The sequence below is a fragment of the Lagenorhynchus albirostris genome, chromosome 15 (genome assembly GCF_949774975.1).
Source record: "Lagenorhynchus albirostris chromosome 15, mLagAlb1.1, whole genome shotgun sequence".
Lineage (NCBI taxonomy): Eukaryota > Metazoa > Chordata > Mammalia > Artiodactyla > Delphinidae > Lagenorhynchus > Lagenorhynchus albirostris.
In genome coordinates this window covers 71,950,340-71,972,298 of record NC_083109.1, presented here as the reverse complement: position 1 = coordinate 71,972,298, position 21,959 = coordinate 71,950,340, and the positions used below count along the sequence as shown (strand labels likewise).

General features: G+C 53.1%; 3 protein-coding genes across 4 annotated transcripts; 1 reads left to right on the top strand and 2 right to left on the bottom strand.

Annotated features, from left to right (window-relative positions):
* Window positions 1-532: 532 nt before the first annotated feature.
* On the bottom strand, window positions 533-15,539 carry ZNF48 (zinc finger protein 48). Of its 2 annotated transcripts, none has more exons than XM_060125040.1 (3): window positions 15,412-15,539; window positions 4,285-4,378; window positions 533-3,149 (listed from the first exon to the last, which is right to left on the bottom strand). In XM_060125040.1, exons 2-3 carry the CDS (start codon window positions 4,361-4,363, stop codon window positions 1,348-1,350), a joined length of 1,881 nt encoding a protein of 626 aa, XP_059981023.1. In that variant the 5' UTR covers window positions 4,364-4,378; window positions 15,412-15,539; the 3' UTR covers window positions 533-1,347. The 2 variants fall into 2 exon arrangements, with proteins under 2 accessions (XP_059981023.1, XP_059981022.1); XM_060125039.1 differs by lacking the exon at window positions 15,412-15,539 and adding an exon at window positions 4,540-4,741.
* On the top strand, window positions 11,889-15,699 carry SEPTIN1 (septin 1). The gene is made up of 12 exons (XM_060124810.1): window positions 11,889-11,898; window positions 11,968-12,077; window positions 12,249-12,339; window positions 12,432-12,518; window positions 12,768-12,891; window positions 13,202-13,336; window positions 13,436-13,553; window positions 14,207-14,308; window positions 14,429-14,528; window positions 14,711-14,876; window positions 15,101-15,191; window positions 15,300-15,699. The coding sequence occupies exons 1-12, from the start codon at window positions 11,889-11,891 to the stop codon at window positions 15,384-15,386; spliced, it is 1,221 nt and encodes a 406-aa protein (XP_059980793.1). The 3' UTR covers window positions 15,387-15,699.
* Window positions 15,700-15,912: 213 nt separating this feature from the next.
* Window positions 15,913-18,212, bottom strand: MYL11 (myosin light chain 11). The gene is made up of 7 exons (XM_060125043.1): window positions 18,078-18,212; window positions 17,356-17,451; window positions 17,028-17,103; window positions 16,723-16,827; window positions 16,537-16,615; window positions 16,202-16,250; window positions 15,913-16,110 (listed from the first exon to the last, which is right to left on the bottom strand). Exons 1-7 carry the CDS (start codon window positions 18,078-18,080, stop codon window positions 16,006-16,008), a joined length of 513 nt encoding a protein of 170 aa, XP_059981026.1. The 5' UTR covers window positions 18,081-18,212; the 3' UTR covers window positions 15,913-16,005.
* Between the last annotated feature and the right edge of the window lie 3,747 nt (window positions 18,213-21,959).

Genomic DNA, 21,959 nt, shown 5'->3' with positions numbered 1-21,959 from the left:
CATGGATGGCTGGGAAATACGGTTGCCTTTTCTGGGGGATAGAGACATCCCCTTGGCCCTACCTTTGGGCTGTGCAGCCAAATGACCTGTTTCTCGACAAATAAAAAAAGGGTCGCAGGGAGGTGGGGTTTCCCAGAAAGCAGAACATCAGTGTCGGGGTCTTCTGAGCTGGTACCAATTCCTGCCAGCCACTTTTCTCCCGGTACCTGTCGCCATAGCAACAGCGCTCGCAAAACACCCGCCCACCCCCGCCCCCCACGCTCCCACCGAGTGTTTTTCCTTTTAAGGGTCGCGCTCGAGCCTGTGGCGTAGGTGGCTCCTGTGGGCAGCCAGAACTCAGGTCTGAGGCATCAGCTGACAGGCCTGGTGGCCGTTTTCTTAACCCGTTGTCAGAGCTAAAAAGCAGCTATGACAACCCAACTTCTTTATTTGACAGGGCTCAAAGAGAGCAAGTTTACAACATGGCTTATGGGTTTTGCCTGTGGCGACCCTTCGGCACCTTTTTCACCCCTCACCACGCACACACGCACACAAGAGTCCAAGCCTCAGACAAGAAGCAGTTTATTGGCGAGACACATGGAGATGTGGCTGTCAGGCCTTGGTGCTTCCCTGGCTTCTCCTCACCCCTGTACTGCCCTTCTGCCAGTGTATCTCTGCTGCCGTCCACCAGGACCTGGGCTTAGCACCCAGGGCAGATGACTGCTCTTTCTGCTGTCTCTGACCTGTTCTGCCGTGTCCAGGTGTCAGGGCAGTTTGGGCTTCTCCAGGGCAGATAGGTCTGGCCTCTCCAAGTGTCCTCTTCCTGGCTAAGACCACGTCCAGCGGCCTGAAGCTGGGTACTGCCTGCCTCACAACAATACTCTCACCATCAGTAGGGTGGTCAAGATGGCCTTGCCTCACTCTGTCACCCTAAACCTCAGAAGTCTCATTGTTGAAGCTCATAGGTCTAACAAACCCTGGTTCAGGGTGCTGGTCTCCCAGGGGCAAGGTTGGGAGGGGTCAATTTACAGGTTAAGAGGCAGCAGGAATTTAGAGTTCTTTAAGGGCCCTCAGGCTAAGGTCAGTTTGTTCATCAACAAATATTTATTGCCTACTGTATACTAGGCAGTGTTCTAGAAGCTGGGGGTATAAACCACACTGGCAAGGTCCTGACTGAGCCCAGCCAGGAGTTTCCTGAGCTTCAAGGTCATTGTCTCCAAATCTCTATTGCTATCTATCCACTCCTTTCTCCCATTTGTTTCTTCCCCTCCTTCTCCCTCCCACTGCCTCCCAGGCCCTTTCTTCTCTGCTTAAGCAGCAGATACCCTCCCCTTTGGTCTCCTGGGCCTCCACCCACCCTGGACCCCATCATTCCAGTCCCGTTGGTGGCTCCTCTTTGAGGGGCCTTGCCTGACCATCCCCTGTCCCAAAGGGCCTCAAGACCAGGTGCCCACGCTGGTGCTTGATGCGGGCAGAACTGTCACCAAAACCCTTGCCACACTCTGCACACTTGTATGGCTTCTCCCCGGTGTGTGTGCGCCTATGTTTGACTAGATCCGAGCTCCGGGGAAACTCCTTCCCACAGAAGCCACACACGTGGGGCTGGCTGGGCCCAGAGGGCTGAGCCCGGACTCGGGATCGAGGGGCCGTGGGTGCTGAGCCAGGGGGGTTGTGTGGCCTCAGGAGAGTGGATGGTGGTGGTGGCCGAGCCCGTTCACCGCGGTGGGTGCGGAGATGCTTGACCCGGGCAGAGCTGTCGGCAAAACCCTTGCCGCATTCAGGGCAGAGGTAGGGTTTTTCCCCCGTGTGTACACGATGGTGTTTCACCAGGTCCGAGCTTCGGCGGAAACCCTTGCCACACTCAGGGCACTTGTGGGGCTTGTCACCCGCCAGCGGTGGAGGCGGCTCCCCAGCCTGTGGGCCCCCAGGCTCCGGCTCCAAGCCAGGCAGGCCGAAAGGGCCATCACCTGAGTGTGAAGGGCTTCGAGGCGTCAGCGGGGGGCTGGTGCCAAGGGGAGGTGGGGGTGGGCTTGAGCTGGGGGGTGGGCTGGGGATCAGGGGGGCGAGGGGGTAGCCTGGGAAGCTGAAGTCCTGGGGCTCCGCGTGAGTGAGGCGGTGGCGGAAAAGGGTGGAGCTGAGGCTGAAGGTGCGGGCACACTCCGGACAGGCATGAGGCCTCTCGCCACTGTGGGTGCGGAGGTGCTTGACCCGGGCGGAGCTGTCAGCGAAGCCCTTGCCACACTCGGGGCAGAGGTAAGGCTTCTCTCCTGTGTGCACCCGCAGGTGCTTCACCAGATCTGAGCCCCGGGCAAACTCCTTTCCACACACATCACAGCCAAAAGGCTTGGGCCCCAGGTGACTGCGCTGGTGGCTCAGGAGGCTGCAGCTGAGTACAAATCTTTTGCCACAGTCAGTGCAGATGTATGGCTTATCCTGGGCCTTAGGTCCCTGTGCGGCTGCCGTGGCTACTCGAGATGGCAGCCGTCGGGGCACCACGGGCCGGGGGGGCTGCTCCCCCCGGTGTGTCCGCTGGTGCTTTATGCGGGCAGAACTGTCGCCAAAGCCCTTGCCACAGACCCCGCACTTGTAGGGCTTCTCGCCCGTGTGTGTCCGCTGGTGTTTCACCAGGTCAGAGCTCTGCCGGAAGCTCTTGCCGCACTCACCGCAGATGGTGGGGCGCTCACCAGCAGGGATCCTGGATCGAGGAATCTTTGGGGGGCCCTGGGCTGGTGGCCGGGCTCTGTAGGGCTTTTCACCACTATGAGTTCGCTGGTGTTTGATACGGGCAGAGCTATCCCCAAAGCCCTTGCCACAGACCCCACACTTGTAGGGCTTCTCCCCTGTGTGGGTTCGCTGGTGTTTCACCAGATCTGACATCTGCCGAAAGCTCTTGCCACACTCGCCGCACACGGCAGCCCGATCACTAGCCTGGCCCCAGCGTGGTTCTCCCAGGAGCCGAGGGCCTCTGTCCCGGGCCTGTGGTTTCCCAGGTCCCACTCTCTGGACCCACAAGTCATCCCAGGTCTGAATGCCTTCGGGTTTGAGAGAGGCATTTCCTACTTCATGACCTGGGGCCAAATCTTCCTCTTCCTTGAACCCCAAGTCATCCTCCTGTGGGGCATGTTCAAACTCATCTGGCTGAGAAATCTCCACGTTCTCACTCCCTAGACCTGGGGAAAGAAAAAGGAGTTGTAGACCCTGCCCTTTGGCTCAGCCCCTATCTTTGATAGCAACCTCCCCAGAAAGGCGTCCTTGACCATCTGTGGTTGCAAGGATCTCTCTTGCTCTCTCTCCTCTGAGTTTCTGAAGCACTTATTATTGTCTGTGCCTCTCAGTAACAGTAACTTTCTTTTACCGTGCCCTTCATATGTGCCAATAACTTAACCAAGCATTACTGAATCCTTGCAAACAATCCTATGAGGTAATACTGTTAACTACCCCCATTTTACCCAACATGGAGACTCCGAGAATTTAAGTCACTTGCTCAAAGTGAGTTATAAAGTAGCAAAACCAGGTTTCTAACTCAGGTCTGTCCGATTCTCAAGCCTGTGTTAACCCCTACATTATATTGCCTGGTATTTGCTAATTACATTATATCTTTTTTATATTAGCCCAGTCTGTAACTTATTACTTCAATCATCTTGTGTGTACCTGAGAGGACCCAGACACACACCTGTCCCTCAGGATGGGTAAGAGAGATAGGCACAAAAAATTATAATTGCAGGCTCAGAATAACTGTGCTGTCACGAGAGAGAGGAAATAAAGAGACAGGGCTGGGCTTTCACAGCAGAGAAAAGAGTAAACCATGGAAAGGGATGCTGAGACTAGATTAAGCATGTAAGATCTGGATTGAACACTAGGCTAAGGCTTTTAATTAGTAGCAGAAGGGAGCTAGGGAAGGTTTTTGTGAAGGGAGACAGGATTAGATCTGGACTTAGATCAATGTGGCTGCACAGTGCATCACTGGAGAGAAAAGGGCTGAGGGGAGCCTGCTGCAATTGCCGGGATGAGACAGAATGAGGCCTGAAGTAGGGCAGAGGCAGCAAGCCTGCTGATCACTGTCGGGGACGGGGAGGGAGTCCTTGAAAAGATGCCCCTCAAGGCCTGGCGCATAGTAGGTGCTCAGAAACACTGGCTCCATCCCTTGGCTTTTGCTCTCCTCCTCCCCGCCCGCCCCCCCCCCGCCCACCCCCCGGAAGCACAGTTCATGTCCGATTTTTCTGGGTCTGGGCCAGGCAGACCCCAGCACCGGGGTCCTCACCCGGCCATTACCTGCCCACGGCGGTGCACCGCTTTGGCCCTCACCTGTGCGGGTGCCTCTCAGCTGCTCCCTGTCCTCTGAGCCATGGAGATCCGCGCCCCAGGGCCCCACCGAGCGCTCCATCGCCGGCACGCCGCCCTGAGCAAGGGGACAGACACAATTTCACGGTCACACAGCCATGTGCGGACGGCGGCGCCCTGCCCTCTGCTGGCCGGCACGGGGACCGGGCAGCGTTCGGGTCCGAGGTGCGGGGCGCGGCTCCCGGTGATCCCCGCCCGCGCCGCCAGCCGCCCCTGCACCTGCTGCTCCTTCCGGAGCGCAGCCGCTCCCCTTCTCCTCCCGCCGCCGCCGCTGCAGCAGCCGCCTCCGCCACCCCGGCGCCCTCCGGAGCTCCTCGGCGGGGCTCCGGTGCCCGCGCCGCCAACGGCTCGGGGATGTGGGCTCGGCGCCAAACGGGGAGGGGGCTCCGTCCCAGGCGTTCCCCTGGGGCGGCCGCCGGGGGCGGGGACGGGAAGCGGAAGCGCCGGGTGGCACCCGGCCGCTCTAGGACCTTGGAGGAGCTGCACGCTTGTGGGGGCAGCCCTCGTCCTCCAGAGCTCTGTGGCCGGCGGGCAGCCGCGTGCCGCGGAGAGGGCTACTCTGAGCCGAGGACAGTTGCCCGAACTCGGTGGTATTAACCGTGTGCCTCCTGGTCTGGAGCTGGATGTGGTGGGCCGAAGACTTCCTAATTGTCGCTGTGTCGGGCCACCCGCGCCGAACTCCGGAGCTGGCCAACAGCGCCAGCCACCCCGGCCCGGAGAGACAAAGAGAGATCCAAAGGCAGACCCAGGGAAAGGGGTGGGGGAAAGACCAAGGCAGACAAAGGGCGGCAGAGGGCGGCGGAGACCCCAGATGGGGCGGGGGCGGGGCGCCGAGACACGGGAAACAAAGCGGGACCGGTCGGCGAGGCAGAGGGCCGCGCGTGGGGGCTGGGCTGGGCTGGGGGAGACAGGCAGTAGCGGGAGCTAGTGGCAGACGCCAGATAAATGCTGAGGAGAGGCAGGCCGATGGACACAGACCTGGATCCGGAGTCGTAACCTAAGAGCCCTGAATCAGAGAGGATGCAAAGGCAGAGAGACAGAGACTGCAGCAGACCAAAAACACAAGAGCAAATGATTGGCCGCCAGAAACAAACACATGTAGAAACAGATAAGAGAGACATAAAGTCGTTGAAGCAAAGTCAGAAGAACTACAAGAAAAGGCAGGGAACCTGGAGAGAAACAGAGGCAGAGGAACGAAGAAACAGGCAGAGACAAAGAGAGACAGAGACACAAAGAAAGAGGCCATGGGGAGACTAGGGACAGGTCTACAGCCCTACCAAGGGAGCCCAGGGAGAGGCTAAAACATTAAACCCTGTTTCCCAGCTTGGTGGGACCCTGGCTGGGGCTGTGTTCCAGTGGTCCCAGGGGTGTGATCCCCAGTATCTATACTCTGGGCAAGGTTGCCTTTGGGGAGGGGGTGGGGTGCCTGTAAGTGTCTGCAGCCCATCTAATGATGGAGAGGGGTAACCAAGGTTTGTATATTAACTAACATTTATTAGTACCTCAGTGCTATGTCAAGAGTTTGGTGAAGAGATGAAACACGTGTAAGAGTTGTCCTTGGGGTGCTACCAGTTTAAAGGGGCAAGCAAACAAATCATGATAAGAACTCTAAGGGCGTGAGAGAGTTACGTTCACCGATTCAAGATAGTAGGAAGAGTTCTTATTTGTGGGAATGAATCTGTATGGTTTTGTGTACCTGGTATGCATGAATGTTAGACACGGGTAAACATGGAGCACAAGTCAATCAACACATACTTATGGATCATCAACCATAAGTCTAGACCCTGGAAATACAAAGAAATCCCTCAGGGAGCTCTCTCTGCTCAGTAGAACATGGAGACATACAGATGATATGACAGATTGTATACCGACCTAATAAACAAAGATGTGATAGGAATGCAGTACAGAGAGAGAGAGACCTGTAGAGTTCAGTGGCTGTAGACACTGTCTTTAAGTTCATTCATGCAGAGTTTGATTCCTGACCTTGTCATTTGCTCCCATTTAACCTTGGGTGGGGAAGTTACTTCTGTTTCCTGAACTGTAAAATGGGAATAATACTTAATTTGAATGGTTGAGGTGTAAAGTACTTAATAAAAAATATCAGTTATTACACTTTGGGCTGAAGTAACCAAGGAAGAAGGTGGCATTTTTGAGCTGATCCTTTCAGGACAGGTAAGATTTCAGCCAAGTCCAGAGCCTGGCTGAAGTGGGCCTAAAATGAAGAACTCCAGGCAGAGGGAATGAAATGAACAATGGCTCACATACTAATTGCAAACCTACTATGTGCTAGAAGCTTGGGATCCAAAGATGATTAAGATCTATCCTCAAAGAGGAAGATAGATAATAGTTCTGTTTTAATGTGTCAAAAGTTTACATAATAGGAAAGTAGTGGAAGCTGCAGATGAGATGGTAAGTTAATCATCTGTTCCACAAACATTTCCCGGGGGTCCAATATGTGCCAGGCACATGTGCTGGGAAACAGAGGTAAGAGGGTACCAAAATGGCAAAGAGCCAGCCCCTCTTGGAGGAAACCCCCAAAGGCTGGCCAGCCCGCATGCCATACTCACTTGGAGAGCTAGCTCTGACTTTGAGAAGACAAAGCCTGGAGTTATTGGGTCTGAACCTGAACTCAGGTCTAAAGACATAGAAACCCTTTCAGGGATGTCTGGTAGGGCCATAGGTAGCTATGAAGATATGATGGAGAGATGAAAAAGAACTAATCCAGATGATTATTAAATGGGAAGACTGCTGTCTACAATTCACTGCCCCATAGGAAACTCAAGGGGGGGATCTTTCTTTCTACAAACAGGCCCCAAACCTTATCACAGGAATAATTGGGCAGAATTTGTTGGCGTTAATAAGCATGTAAATGGAATATTGTGTCACTGCTAATTCATATCATCTCTGCACTTAACCAAGCCAAGAGCCTTTTCTGAGGGCATTTATTAGTATGCACAAATGCCTTAAATATGTGACTTCCTTTGACTCAGTAATTCCCCTTATAGAAATGAGGCCCAAGGAAATGGTTGGACAAGTGCACAATGATAGCACCACAAACACAGTCATCTCAGCTCAGCGTTGTTTATCACAGGGAAGAATGGGAATCAGCCTGAATACTAAGCATCTAGAAAAATGATAATGTAGATGTGTATTTATGATCATAGATATAACATATAAGGTGACGAAAACAGGTTTCCAAAGTTATGATCCTAGTTTTGTGAATATATATTTATTCATATGTACAGGCATATGAGATAATCTAGAAGGATGAAAATCAAAATGAGGATATATCATGGAATGATATTAGATGTAAATTTTTCTAACCATTTGCATTTGCTAATTTTTCCATGAGAATATGTATTGGTTATACAGTAAATAAATGAATATAAATGCCATTTTTTCTCTTTTTTTCTTTTTTTTATTGAGGTATAGTTGATTTACAATATTATGTAAGTTTCAGGTGTACAACATAGTGATTCACAATTTTTTTTGTAAATATTTATTTTATTTATTTTCCTTATCTTTTTGGCTGCATCGGGTCTTAGTTGTGGCACACGGGATCTTCGTTGAGACATGTGGAATCTTTCATTGCGGCATGCCGTCTCCTCTTTGTGGCCCTTAGGCTTCTCTCTAGTTGTGGCGTGCGGGTTTTCTCTCTCTAGTTATGGCGCACAGGTTCCAGAGCGCGTGGGTTCTGTAGTTTGTGGCACGCAGGCTCTCTCGTTGAGGCACGAGGGCTCAATAGTTGTGGCGCGTGGGCCTAGTTCCCCCGAGACATGTGGGATCTTAGCTCCCCGACCAGGAATCAAACCCACGTCCCCTGCTTTGGAAGGCGGATTCATTACCACTGGACCACCAGGGAAGTCCCAGTGATTCACAATTTTTAAAGATTATACTGCATTTATAGTTATTATAAATTGGCTGTATTTCCTGTGCTGTACAATATATCCTTGTAGCTTATTTTAGTTTGTACCTCTTAATCTCTCAGCCCTATCTTGCCCTTCTCCTTTCCCTCTCCCCACTAGTTTATTCTCTAGATGTGTGAGTCTGTTTCTGTTTTGTTGTATTCGATAGTTTTTTTTTGTTTTTTATATTCCATATATAAGCGATAATATATAGTGTTTGTCTTTGTCTGACTTATTTCACTAAACATAATACCCTCCAAGTTCATCCATATTGTTGCAAATGGCAAAATTTCATTCATTTTTATGGCTGAGTAGGTAGTATTTCATTACGTGTGTGTGTGTTTGTGTATGTATATATATATGTATATATATTTTATATATGTATATATAATACCATATCTTCTTTATCCATTCATCTGTTGATGGACACTTAGGTTGCTTCCATATCTTGGCTATTGTAAACACTGCTGCTATGAACATTGGGGTGCACGTATCTTTTTGAATTAGTGTTTTCGTTTTCTTTGGATATATACCCAGGAGTGCTATTGCTGGATCATATGGTAGTTCTATTTTTAGTTGTTTGCAGAACCTCCATACTGTTTTCCACATTGGCTACACCAATTTACATTCCCACCAACGGTGTACAAGGGTTCCCTTTTCTCCACATCTTGCCAACATTTGTTATTTGTGGTCTTTTTGAATGATAGCCATTCTGACAGGTGTGTACATGTTATTTTCTTAAATATTATTTGAATAATTCAGGGAAGAGCTGATTAGAGTCTGAACCCAGGGCAGGGGCAAGACGGTGAAGGGTGTAGAGAGGAGGGGCCAATTTTTCTCATGGATAGAAAGGACTTGGAAACCAATTGGATATACTTGTGGAGAGCAAAGGAGGGAGGAGTTCAGAGTTTTAACTAGGATGGTAGGGCTGCTCAGCCTGGTGAGAAATGCAGGGGGAAGTGTTGTGGTGCAGGGGGAAGGGTATAATTATCCCTTCCCTTGGCTTCTCAAAGTACTCTGTTTATCTCATTATTACACTACATTTTTAGCACCAGTGCTGTGTGTCACTCTTGCTTGTGGCTGTCTCTGTCTCCCCAGAGGGCGGCGACCCTGGCTGATTCACTCTCTCTGGATTCTCAGCAACTAATGCAGAAGAGCAGTCGCTAGATTGGAGCTAGCGGCACTGTTGCACCCCTCAGCTCATGTAATAGCAATAACTAGCGTTATGTGTGAGCTCATCTTTTATGCCAGGCACTGCTAAGAACTTTATATGTGTTAGGTATATAATCCTCGTCATGCCCCTATGAAGTGAAATTATTAATGGCATTATTTAACAGATACAGAAACGAAGTCACTGAAAGGTTAAAGATGCCCAAGGTCACACAGCTCTTAATTATTCTATGTCTTTATAATCATGAAACTTGAACAACTTCTGTGAATTCAGTGTGGTGGGAGCATCCAATCCCATATGGTAGATGAGGAAAGTAAGGCCCAGAGAGGTGATTTTTCCAAGGTTACATGAAAGGAGCAGTACTAGAAATGAGGTTGAAGTAAGGAAAATGTGGTAGCATGGATGGATCTTAAAAGATAGCGCTGATTGAAAAAAATTAACAAACAGAAATACATATTAGTATATACATATATAGCTATTTGTGTAAACATGTACTATGCACTGCACATTTTTCAAAATATGTACAAACTAAAAAATTACACATTAAGCACATTAGAGTGGTTGCCTTAGGCTGAGGAGAGGAAATGAGTGAGCTATGAGGTGGCATAACAGGGCACCACAGACTAGGAGTCTTAATCAACAGATGTTTATTTTCTCATAGTTCTGGAGACTGGAAGTCCAAGATCAAAATGCCAGCAGGGTTGGTTTCTGGTGTGGCCTCTTTTCTTGGGTTGCAGACAGCCACCTTCTCACTGTGTCCTCACATGGCCTTTCCTTTGTGCATGTGCAGAGAGAGATTGCTGGTGTCCCTTCTTATAAGGACACCAGACCTATAGAATCAGGGCCCCACCCTTCTGACCTCACTTAACCTTATTTCCTCCTTAAAGGTCTTACCTCCAAATATAGTCACATTGGGGGTTAGGGCTCCAACACATGAAGTGGGGGGTAGGGGGACACAATTCAGTCTATAACAGGGGCTAAATGGGAAATAATAAATAGAACCATGAAGAATAGAGAAAGAAAATGGGGTTGGAGCAATAGGCAGGATCCAGATTGAGCAAGGCCTTATAGGTCATACTAAGGGGACTCGCTTTAAAGTTTCAGAGAGGTCACTCAGTTCATAAATGCTAAAGCTAGGGTATGTGTGTGTGTGTGTGTGTGTGTATATATATATATATATATATATATATATATATAGTATATTGTATACATAACTGATTAACTCCAAAGCCCATGTCATCCGAAACCACTCTGAGTCCTGATAACAAAATATAAATGTGTGTATTTCATCTTACTATGAAAAAAATGGAGTTCAGAGAGGGCAAATCACTTGCCCAAGGTCACACAGTAAGTGGGAGAGCTGAGGTTTGGGAAGTTCTTTCTGACTCCAAAGCCAAGCTCCTTTTACAAGTTCTGCAGCCTGCCAGCCTTTGTCCCGGACTAACTTCAATCACTCACTCTTTCGTGCATTCATTTATCTAGTATATTATTTATTGGCACCTTCTTTATTTTTTCTCTCTTTTTTTTTTGCGGTACGCGGGCCTCTCACTGTTGTGGTCTCTCCCATTGCAGAGCACAGGCTCTGGACGCGCAGGCTCAGCGGCCATGGCTCACGGGCCCAGTCGCTCTGCGGCATGTGGAATCTTCCCGGACCGGGGCACGAACCCATGTCCCCTGCATCGGCAGGCGGACTCTTAACCACTGCGCCACCAGGGAAGCCCTATTGGCACCTTCTTTGTGCCAGGCCCTGTGCAAGACACCAGGGATATAGAAATTAGAAGACATGGTCCCTGTCCTCAGAAAACTCAGCGGGGAGTAGAAGAGATATCCAGATAAGCAAAGGTGGGCAGTGGAGGGGCCTGTGAAAGGTGCTGGGGAGTCTAGAGGATGGAAATGACTCTGCCTGGGGTGGGTGGGGAAGGTTTCATAGAGGAGGAAGAAGAGCCCTTTGAATCAAACACTAGAAGGATAAAGAGCAGTTCACCTGGTGCAGAAGAAGGTAAAGTTCAACATACACAGAGCCTAGGATATGGGCACTCACTAAGGGTGAGTGAAAGATGGGGTGATGAGGTCAGATGGGGGAGGCTTTGGCTGCCAAGTCAGGACTCAGAATTGATTCTGAGATCACTGGGAAGCCCATGAAGGGTTTCAAGCAGGGGAGTGCCTTGGCCAGGATTCTGAAAGACAGTCTCTCTAGAAGAGGTGTCCAAAGACCTGAAGTTCTTTTAAGAATCCAGTGCAAGAGCTGGCGAGGAAAATTGATTGCCCCTCCCACCCTCAATCTTTGTTATGGCTTTTGGTCCACTCAGACCCTTGGAACATTTTTTTTTTTAACCACCTCTGTCAAAGCCTTCATCTCACTTGCTAGAGAGACCAACCCACTTCCTTCCTCTCTGCTTACACCCTACCTCCCACCAGGGTGATGGGGTTACAATGGGGCTTGGAATAAAGGTGTACAGAGAACAGAGGGGTTGAAGCTTCCTATTGGGGTTATGGGCAAAGGTATCCGGGAATTGAGGACCACAGCTGTTCTTGGTCTCAGCTTTTCCCACCTGTCTGGGCCAGTTTGAGCATCTCAGCTTCCTACATTGCCCGCCCCCTTGTTTGCCGCCCTCAACTTCCTGCCCCACCAGAGGAAGTGGGGAGAGACAGCAGGTGCAGCGACAGCTATCGGGGCCATGGTGAGTCTTTATGCCCAGGAATCCAGGCATCTCTGCCCCCAGTCCCCTACCCCCAGGTTAACCAGGTCAACCCACAATAGGCTGACTTCTCCTAGCCTCTGAGATCAGGTTATCCTGGGGGCCCTGCCTGCTGCCCCCAGCAGCCTCATATTGTCCACCCCCTGCCAACAGGACAAGGAGTATGTGGGTTTCGCCGCCCTCCCCAACCAGCTGCATCGCAAGTCCGTCAAGAAGGGGTTTGACTTCACACTCATGGTGGCAGGTCTGGGGGTTTTGGAGAGGGGCCTGGCAAGGGGTCCTCAAGAGACCTTGGCTGTCCCCTCACCTGACCAGCTGGGGCTGTCTTGTCCACAGGGGAGTCAGGCCTGGGAAAATCTACCCTCATCAACAGCCTATTTCTCACCAACCTCTATGAGGATCGGCAAGTCCCAGAGGCCAGGGGTAAGACCCCCTCCTCACCGTGCTCTCCAGGCACTCTGACCCCCTCCTCCCATGTCCCTAGACTGCACTCTCTTCCTTTCCATCTGGGTTTCCCATGACATTCTGGGGGACTCAGGCAGCTCACTGCTTTTCTCCGAGACTCACTCTCCTCCCCTGAAAAATGGGTGGAGGCAACTGTGAGTCTGAGAAAGGAAATTAGTCCTGCCTCAGGCCCCTACCCAGCTCCCTGACCTCTCTCCATCCTCATAGCTCGCTTGACACAAACACTGACCATCGAGCGCCGGGGCGTGGAGATCGAGGAGGGGGGTATTAAGGTGAAGCTGACCCTGGTGGACACACCTGGCTTTGGGGACTCAGTGGACTGTTCAGACTGGTGAGGAATGGGGGAGGACCTGGGGCTCAGCTTCCCAATGTGGCTACTCTGTGGAGACTGAGGGGTCAGATTCTGGGCTGGTCTGCCCTGCCCTACCCCCCGCCCCCCGCCAAAGGTGGGGCCTGTTTCTGGTGGCCTTGTGGCCCAAATTGCCCTGTACTTCCCGACATCTCACCTGCCAGTTTCCTCTTATGTCTTTGGTTGGAGCCAAAGAAACTACTTCCCACACCCACAGTCCTGGCTAGCCTTTTCCCCTTCCCTGTGCTGTGGTCCCTGTTCTCTGACTTGCCGCTCTCTCCCCACACCCCAGCTGGCTGCCCGTGGTGCGCTTCATTGAGGAGCAATTTGAGCAGTATCTTCGGGATGAGAGTGGCCTGAACAGGAAGAACATCCAGGATTCCCGTGTCCACTGCTGCCTCTACTTCATCTCACCCTTTGGCCGGGGGTCCGAGGGGCACCCTGGGGAGTTGGGACATTTGGGGAGGGCTGGAGGGGGAGTGTCTCTGTGCCCTGAAACTGAGCCCTGACCAATCCCTGGGTGCAGGCTCCGGCCCCTAGATGTGGCCTTCCTCCGGGCGGTGCATGAGAAGGTCAACATCATCCCAGTCATTGGCAAAGCAGATGCCCTGATGCCTAAGGAAACACAGGCCCTCAAGCAGAAGGTGTGTGCGGTGGCCTCTGACATTTGGCCTCACATGAAGCCAAAAGTCATGATCAAAATCGAACTCAGCCTTGACTTCTTTGATCTTGGGGTAGCCCTTTTGGAGCGTGATGTGTCAGGCTAGACTGTGGAAGAAAGTTTCTGAGGAAGGTGGGTCATAAGCTGCCTAAGGAAGCCATGTCTCTGGAGGTTCGGAATAGAATCCCTGGGCTGGATGCTTGGCTAAGGCCTGTCTGAGGCCAGGGGTGTAGACATAATGACCAATATTATCCTTCTGGCCCCAGGATGCTGACTGCCCCACCCCCCCACCTTCCCACGCCCCTGTGTCTTCAGAGCCCTTTCCCACTGTTTCCACTTATGCCTCTCTCTCCTGATCTTTCGGTGTCTGCTCAGCTTCAAAACTTCCCAGGCATCAGTCTTCCCATTAGGGTAACTGTCTCAGTTTTTCACCATCTACGTCTCTGTCTCTCGTTGTTTGAGATTTTGTTTTCAGTCATCCCATATGTCCATCTTTCACCATCTCTGTCTTTCATGTCTTCCTCTCTGTCTCTTCCACCCCGTGTCTGCATCTATATCTCACTGTCTCTGGTCATGCAATGTCTGTGGTTCACAGTCTCTGTGTTTCTCACCGTCTCTGCATCTGTCTCCTCCAAGATCCGGGAACAGTTGCAGGAGGAGGAGATCAATATCTACCAGTTCCCCGATTGTGACTCTGATGAGGATGAAGACTTCAAGAGGCAGGATGCGGAGATGAAGGTGCAGAGGCAAAGGAGGAAGGGGCAGAGAAGCCAGGGAGGGCGGATGTGGAGGTGGGAGCTGAGAAAGAGGTTTCTGCCCAAAGGGGGCCAACGGTGATCGCTGACTCCTGCCCTCTAGGAAAGCATCCCTTTTGCTGTCGTCGGTTCCTGCGAAGTAGTGAGGGACGGCGGGACCCGACCGGTGAGGGGACGCTGCTACTCCTGGGGCACCGTGGAGGGTGAGTAAGACCAGGAACGCATTCTGAGGCCAGCAGGGAGCCCAGGACGCCTCCGAGTCAACCGCACCCAACAGGTGAAGTTGGGGAGAGTTCTGGTCCCGGGGGTCCTAAAAGTCAAAAGAGGGGTCCTTGGGCAGCAGACCCGACCCAAGCTCCCCGACTCTTGCCGGTCCGCCCCCCAGTGGAGAACCCACATCACTGCGATTTCCTGAACCTGCGACGGATGCTAGTGCAGACACACCTGCAGGACCTGAAGGAGGTGACGCATGATCTGCTCTACGAGGGCTACCGGGCGCGCTGCCTACAGAGCCTGGCCCGGCCTGGGGCGCGTGATCGAGCCAGCCGTAGGTGAGAGCCAGAGCTGACTCCTTCCAAGGCTCTGCGCTCACCATCCATGACCCCGGCCTTCACCTTCTAGACCTCTCTCCCGGAGCCTTTCTTTCCCCACCCACTTTGCGTATGGCCCTAACCTGAAGGACATGGTCCCGCCAAACCCCAGGCCCTGCCTCGCGGCAGTGACTCACAACCACGGTTCTCGACTTTGATTCCTGCCCCTTTCCTCCACCCCCTAGCAAGCTCTCCCGCCAGAGCGCCACAGAGATCCCGCTGCCCATGCTGCCTCTGGCCGACACGGAGAAGTTGATCCGCGAGAAAGACGAAGAGGTGAGCAAGCATCTCTCTTTCCCCCAGATCAAGGCCCCAAATCCTCTTCGAAGTCCCTTTCTGGCCTTGCCCGCCCAGTCCCACTGCCTGCAATCTTGCCCCGCACAGCTGCGCCGCATGCAAGAGATGCTGGAGAAGATGCAGGCCCAGATGCAGCAGAACCAGGCTCAGGGCGAGCAGTCGGACGCTCTCTGAGACCCCCGCCCGGACCCTACTTTACCTTGCCTCCGCCTTCAGTTCGTCTCTTGTCCAATCCTCGAGCCCTAGGCTGCCCGGCGCTTGATCCCGGAGCCCCAGCCTGTAAGGCCCGCCCTTGCAAGGGGTTAGCGGGCTAGCAGGTTCTCCCAATCCTGGAGTGTGTAGCCCCGCCTTTGGCTCCGCCCCGACCCCGCCTTGGCTCCGCCCCAATCCGCCTCGGCCCACCTAGCGAGCCAGAGCTTCCCTCCCATCCCCTAACTCTCCCAGCCCCTAACTCTCCCACCCCGCCCCACTTCACCCAAACGGCGACTTCAATAAAAACTGAATTTCCCTGAGGCCACGCAAGTCTTTTCTTTCCCAGCGGGAATAAGCGGCGGGCGTAGCGGGTGAAACCGTTCCACCCAGGCCTCTGGGCCACTATTTATTCATTCATTTGCTGGGCACTCGTTTCGTGCCAGCCGGTGTTTCAGCGCAGCCTCCCACCTGAGCCCTGCTCACACAAACGCACTGAAGCCGTCGCGGATAAGAAACGAGACCAGTTTAATTTATTAGGAGTCAAGGTGGGGTGGTCGCACTGGCAGGAAGGCGTTGCCCAGCAGAGGCCTAAGAGGGTCCGCTACTCCTGGTCCTTGGCGTCGCCATGCGTGATGACGTAGCATATGTTCTTGTAGTCTACGTTGCCGCCCACGTCGGGGGGGAAGGCCGCCCACATATTCGTGATCTGGGGAAAAAACGCAGGGGTATCTCCAACTGGTTCCTTACGTTCCCCTTCCCCCAGCCCTCTGCTTCTCCTAGGCCCTTTCCCCACTCACCTCTTCGCGGGTGAAGCGGTCACACTGCGTGGTAAGCAGCTCCTCCAGGCTGGAGAGAGGTGACAGAGGTTGGGCTTCGTGATTCCTTTCCACTCCCTCCCACCTCGTGTCCGTTGCCATTCCCAGTCTTGCCTTGAAAACCAGGGTTACTCTGGATTCCTCTTTGGTCTCCCAAACACTCTGGCCTCCCCCCTTTTCCCCTTCCCCCTGTGTGCTGTGAAAATTTAATCCCATCGCCACAGTCCTAATTTTTCCCTTATCTCTGGCAGTGCCTAACTCTTGGTAGGAATTTAAGGAGGCTTTCTGTGTGGGAGCAGCTGGAGGGTGTCACTTACAACTGCTTCTTGATGGTGCCCTTCCCCTCAGGGTCCAGGACCTTGAAGGCTCCAGTGATCACATCCTCAGGGTCGGCACCTGGGGGGGTCAGAGGGCACATGAAGCTGAAGGGTTGCTAAAGGGTCAGTCCCTGAAAGGTCTGGGGAGAGGCATCTGGGGGTTTGGACCCAGGACACTTCATTCACCTTTGAGCTTCTCCCCAAACATGGTCAGGAAGACAGTGAAGTTGATGGGCCCACTGGCTTCCTTCATCATGTCATCTAGCTCCTCATTCTTCACATTGAGACGCCCTGGAACAGGGTGGGGGAAGCATGGAGTGGAGTGGGGTCTAGGGGCCAGGGAATAATGCTTCCCATAAATTCACATCATCCCATCCATTTTTTATCTGGGTAGACTGAGGCCCAGGGTGGACCTGGCAGGGCTGGAACCTAAGGCTGCTGAATTCCCAGGACTCTGCAGCCTTGAATCTTTACAGGTGGAGTAGGCTCACCCATGGCTGCGAAGGTGTCCCGCAGGTCCTCCTTGTCGATAATGCCATCACGATTCTGGTCAATTACTGTGAAGGCCTGTGGAGGGCCAGGGTAGGGAGAGGTTAGGTCCCCCATGGCCAGGCTTCAGCATCCTTACTCTAGGCAGATCAGATTCTGAGATTCTGGCCCCCAGCCAGCCGTCCACTTCCACTCCAAGCAGGGAGGAGTACAAGGAATTCTAAACCCTTCCCCTCCCGCCAACAGGTGCACATTCCAGGGAGGGGTTGGGGGAGGGGCAGCAAGGGGAGTCTTTGGTCAGCCTTCAGTCTCCCTTCTCCCCACTCTTACCTCCTTGAACTCCTGGATCTGGGTCTGATCGAACATGGAGAAGACATTGGAGCTTCCGCCCTCTGCCACTGCCTTTCTCCTGGCCTTCTTGGGTGCCTGAGGGATGAGGGTTGGGCAGAGGGGTTCATGGACCAATCCCTACTCCTCTCTAGAGGCGATGGATTAGATTCAGGCTTCTTTGAGTCCATTCCTCTAAAGCAACTTTTCTGGCTCTAGGCTTCCTCTTCCTTATGCTGAGGAGACCTGCTGCACTTGTACCCCCGAATTCCTCTGGGTAGCCCTCAAGTCCCCATCCTTCCGTCCTACCCAACAAGTGGAGTGTACCTCCCCTTCTCAGTGCCCTGACCCTGCCTCCTCTGAGTCCCAGACTTGCTGCGTGACCCTGATCACTCACTCACCTGAACCTCTACTTTCTCATTTATAAAATGGGAGTGGGAACACTTGTCTGGCTGGCCCCGGGGGTTTTAGGAAGATGGAGTGCAGGATGGCGTGGAGCATGCTTTGAGAGGGACTGGGCTCCTGCGAGTGGAGTGTCTAGGCATATTATCCTTGGTTGGATCCTCTAGGGCATCATTCTGTACATTCCCCATTAGTGATATCAAGAAAGGGAAGATTCATCTTTTTTCCTCTTGCCAGACTGGGAACCAGCTACTTTCTTTCAAAGGATGAGGCTGCCCTGAGGTCTGAGGGATCTGGGCAGGGGCTGGGGGATTCTCACTCACCATATCTTAGGTCTCCTGGGGGCCAGGCAGTGGCTCTGGCTGGAAAGGAGCAGAGAGTCAGCCTGGGGCAGTCCCTCTGGAGTTATATAGTCCTGCCCCAGGGAGTCATTAACATACCAGGGTAACCTTAGCCCTGTGGGTGCCCACCCCAGATACCAAAATAGCCCAGCTCACGGCCTCTCCTTTCTTGGGCTGGCAACAGCTGGAGCCCAGGGAGGGAGGGAGGAGGGAGTGAGTCTTGGGATGCAGGTATCACTAGGACCTGGGCAGGAAGGAATGTTCTTTCTCCCCAAGGAGGCTGGAATGTGCCAGGGTTCAGAGAGGGCCCAGGCTGAGACACAGGACTAGGAAAGAGCTGCACCAGGCTCCTGTACCCCTGTGTGGGGTGGGCCCAGATTTAAACCCAGTAAATTTATTGAGTACCTACAGTGTGCCAGGCACTGGTCCATGCTTTGCAGGTACACTTTGACAAACACAGTTCCCCCCACTGTGGAGTTCACACTCAAGGGTATGTATATGTGGGGGTAGTGACAGAGGTTACAGGTGGGAGAGAGCTGCCTGGGGAAGCTGAAGGATCAGGAAGTCTTCTACATCCCCTTCAAGAAGAGGGGGGATTTTGTGAGGAAAGATGTGGGGCATGGAATCACTAGGTATGAAGAGACTAGACAGCCTGGAGCAGAGAGCCTGCTCTGTGACCTTGGGCTTTGCGCTCCAACTCCCTGGGCCTTGGTTTCCCCCTCTATAAAATAGGGACGTAATTCCCATCCCACAGAACTTCTGGATGTGAACACTATTTGGAAACAGTTAGTGAAGTATAATCATTATTTTTATTTTTATTTTTTGGCTGCACCACATGGCTTGTGGGATCTTAGTTCCCCAACCAAGGATCGAATCCGGGCCCTTGTCAGTGAAAACCTGGAGTCCTAACCACTGGACTGCCAGGGAATTCCCATAATCATTATAATTAATATTCAGGCCCTGCCTTGGTAGAACTTACAGTCTAGCTGTGGAGACAGGGTAAATGCAGAAAATGACAAACCAGCTGGTCAGGAGTACAGAAGTAGAGGGCATAGCAGCCCTACCTAGGAGTATGGGAATGACTTTATAAAGGCTGGTAGAAGTGAGTCAGGTGAAAGTGGAGGAACAGCCATGCTAAGTGGTGGGCACAGATGGGCAAAGGCCTGGCGAAGTGAAAGATCAGAAGTGTTCAGTTCGCCAGAATTGGGATGGGGCTCGAGCAGAGGATACAAGGGGCTGGACATCAGACACTGGAGGGTCTTCAAATGCCATGCTGAGGGCTGAGACCTTGGGAGCCTTGGAAAGGTTTGAAACAGGAGAAGGACATGGTCTAGTGTGAGTCTATAATCACTTTTTTGGATACTGGTGTGAAAGTTGGAACTCAGAGGAGGGGAGTCAAGGACACCAAGAGGGAAGCTAATTGGTCACCTCCTCCTCGGTGGCTGGGATGGCCAATGGCTTCTCTCTCCAATCTGGGCTAGAACCAGCTAGGCTGACTGTGTGACTTTGAGGTACACTCTCCCACCCCTCTGGGCCTCGGTGCCCCAGTCCATTCCGTACAGTGGAGGTCTGCGGAAACTGTGGGTGAGGAAGCCCCAGGAGGCCCAAGGTTGGCAAGGACACCCGTGTCTCCTCCTCCTCCTGTTCCCTCTCCTCCTCCTCCTGTTCCCTCTAGGACCTGATGTCCTAAGGAAGTCTCCTCCTTCCCTCCCCCTCCTCCAGCCTCATACCAATGCCTCTAAGACATTTGCTTTTCTGGTCACTGGGGTCCAGGCACCTGTTGTCTCTAAGAAGAGAGACAGAGCCACCCTAAACTTAGCAGCTGCCCTTGGCCTCCTGCACTGGCCCCTCCCTGCCTCAGTCGACAGCTGCCTCACCTTATACGGTTACCATGGGGGTCCAGGCCCAGGGAGGAGCCCACTTATTACTGGGTTCTGGGAGGGGAGGAGAACTCCAAAGAGGGGGATGGGGGAAGTGCTTAGGAAGCTTGGGCCAAATGGAAAGTGGAGAAGTTGAGGAGGAGGAGATCGGGAGTGGCATATCTCAGACACTGGTTCACGGGATCTGAGTCTGAGCTGGGAGTAAGGAGCCTCAGAGAACTCAGCAACCAAGTAACTGGGAAGCTGGGAGCTAGGCCTGACTGAAATTTCAGGATGGTGGACTTTGTATGGAAATTGGAGCCCTCCTGGTGCTGAATCCTGAATCCTGGACCTCAGGGGAATGAGAGCCAGAGAGAGAAGGGGCTGGTAAAGTCAGGGCTTTGTGTTTGTGGTCTAGGGTAGCCTGGAGGGCTCATGAGATTGGGGTCTGATTTCTTAGCAGAGAATGAGGAGCACAGAGGGGTGTATCAATGAGGAGAGAGGAGTTGATGGCATGGGTCCTGGATCCCCAGAAGAACACAGATATGGGAATTCATGGTATTGGGAATTCATGATTTGGGGTCTGGGATCCCCACTAGAATGGAGGGGGCACTCAGAGGATGAGTTCCAAGGAACTGGATCCCAGATCCTGGGGAAGAGCTCAGATAGAAGGGGCTGAGGAGAGGGACTTGGGGATTGGGATACCCACAGGAAATGGTGGATCCAGAGAGATGAGTCACTTATAGGATTTTGGGGCTCTGGTTATAGTCGCCTGGGATTTGTTGCGGGCTGGAATGAGAATTAGAGGCTAAGTGAAGGGCAAGAGTACCTGATCAGAGCACTGGATCAAGTGCCCTGTGGTGGGCTTGGGAGCTGAATAGAGAATGGGGCCCACGAGAGGACTCAGGCAGGGCAGCGTGGCGCTCTTATTGGCTAACGGTTGCACCCGGTCCCCGCCCCCTCTCCGCGCTGTCCCCAACTGTCACCCCCACCTCCCGCGCTTGTCTCCGGTTGTCACCGACATCCCTGGCTTGGCACTGCCTGCTGGCAGCACCACTTCCCTTTGGATGCTGCATTGGCTGAGACAGCTGTCTATCTTCCTCCTTTTGCTAAAGTGAGAGAATGCATTCATTGGCTGACGAGGCAAATTAATCGCAAATTTGACCCTCCCCTCCCAGCTGTCATTTCTTCCTGACCTTCTTGGGAGACCCAAAGAATCCCTCAGCTCCTATCGACTGCGGAGGCTGTCTGTCACCGCCCAAATAGACATCACTGTCTGTCAATTTGACCTCCGCCTACTCCCCTTTTCATTGGCTCCCTTTTAACCATTCCTATTAGGCAGGCCCGCCTCTTCTCGCACAGCACCCGCCTCCTTCTACAGTCGTTCACTCTTCAGCCATCTTTATTGGCCAGGAGGTTCATCTTCCTGCTTTTCTATTAGTTACTCCTCCCTTCGTCCCGCCTCCTCCTGCCTTCACTCGCCCTCTCATTGGTTTTATAACCTCCGCCTTGTCTGTTTCTTCTTCCCAAATTACCCACCCCCTTCCCACCTCCAGCCCCACCCACACTTCCAACGATTGGCAGAAACCCAGTTCTCTCTCTCCTATTATTCGTCCAAGCCCTCTGACGAGGAGGGAGAAAAAAGGAGCGCGATGGGACCGCCCGCGCGCAGGCGTGAAGCGCCGAAACGCTGGCCTCTTGGCCGGCACCGGGGCTTGTGCGCAGGCGCGAGGTGGGCCGCTCGCCCGAAGCGGGAGGGAGGGGGAGGCGGCGAGAGTGCGAAAGGGGGGAGAGGGCGCGAGCGAGACCCCGGCGCCTGGCGCCCCGGGACCCGTGCCCCGGCTCCGCGCGCCGGGTGCCCCCCGCGCGCCAGCAACGACCCCGGCGCGCGCCGGGCCGCGCCCTTCGCCCTTTCCCCTTCCTCGGCGGGCGGTGGGGAGCGGCCTGAGGGGCGGCGCCTTTTGCGGCCGCCGCGGCGGGGGGATGTGAGGGGCGGCCCGCGGTC

Excerpts from the sequence above, each read along its gene's own strand:
- MYL11 (XM_060125043.1), bottom strand. Across the intron at positions 16,828-17,027 it reads GGACACCTTCGCAGCCATGG|GGCGTCTCAATGTGAAGAAT; the intron begins GTGAGCCTACTC and ends ACCCTGTTCCAG. Across the intron at positions 16,111-16,201 it reads ACCGCTTCACCCGCGAAGAG|ATCACGAATATGTGGGCGGC; the intron begins GTGAGTGGGGAA and ends TTTTTTCCCCAG.
- SEPTIN1 (XM_060124810.1), top strand. Across the intron at positions 12,892-13,201 it reads TCAGTGGACTGTTCAGACTG|CTGGCTGCCCGTGGTGCGCT; the intron begins GTGAGGAATGGG and ends CCCACACCCCAG. Across the intron at positions 14,309-14,428 it reads GGCAGGATGCGGAGATGAAG|GAAAGCATCCCTTTTGCTGT; the intron begins GTGCAGAGGCAA and ends CCTGCCCTCTAG.
- ZNF48 (XM_060125040.1), bottom strand. The coding sequence starts at position 4,363 with ATGGAGCGCTCGGTGGGGCCCTGGGGCGCGGATCTCCATGGCTCAGAG. Across the intron at positions 3,150-4,284 it reads GCTGAGAGGCACCCGCACAG|GTCTAGGGAGTGAGAACGTG; the intron begins GTGAGGGCCAAA and ends TTCTTTCCCCAG.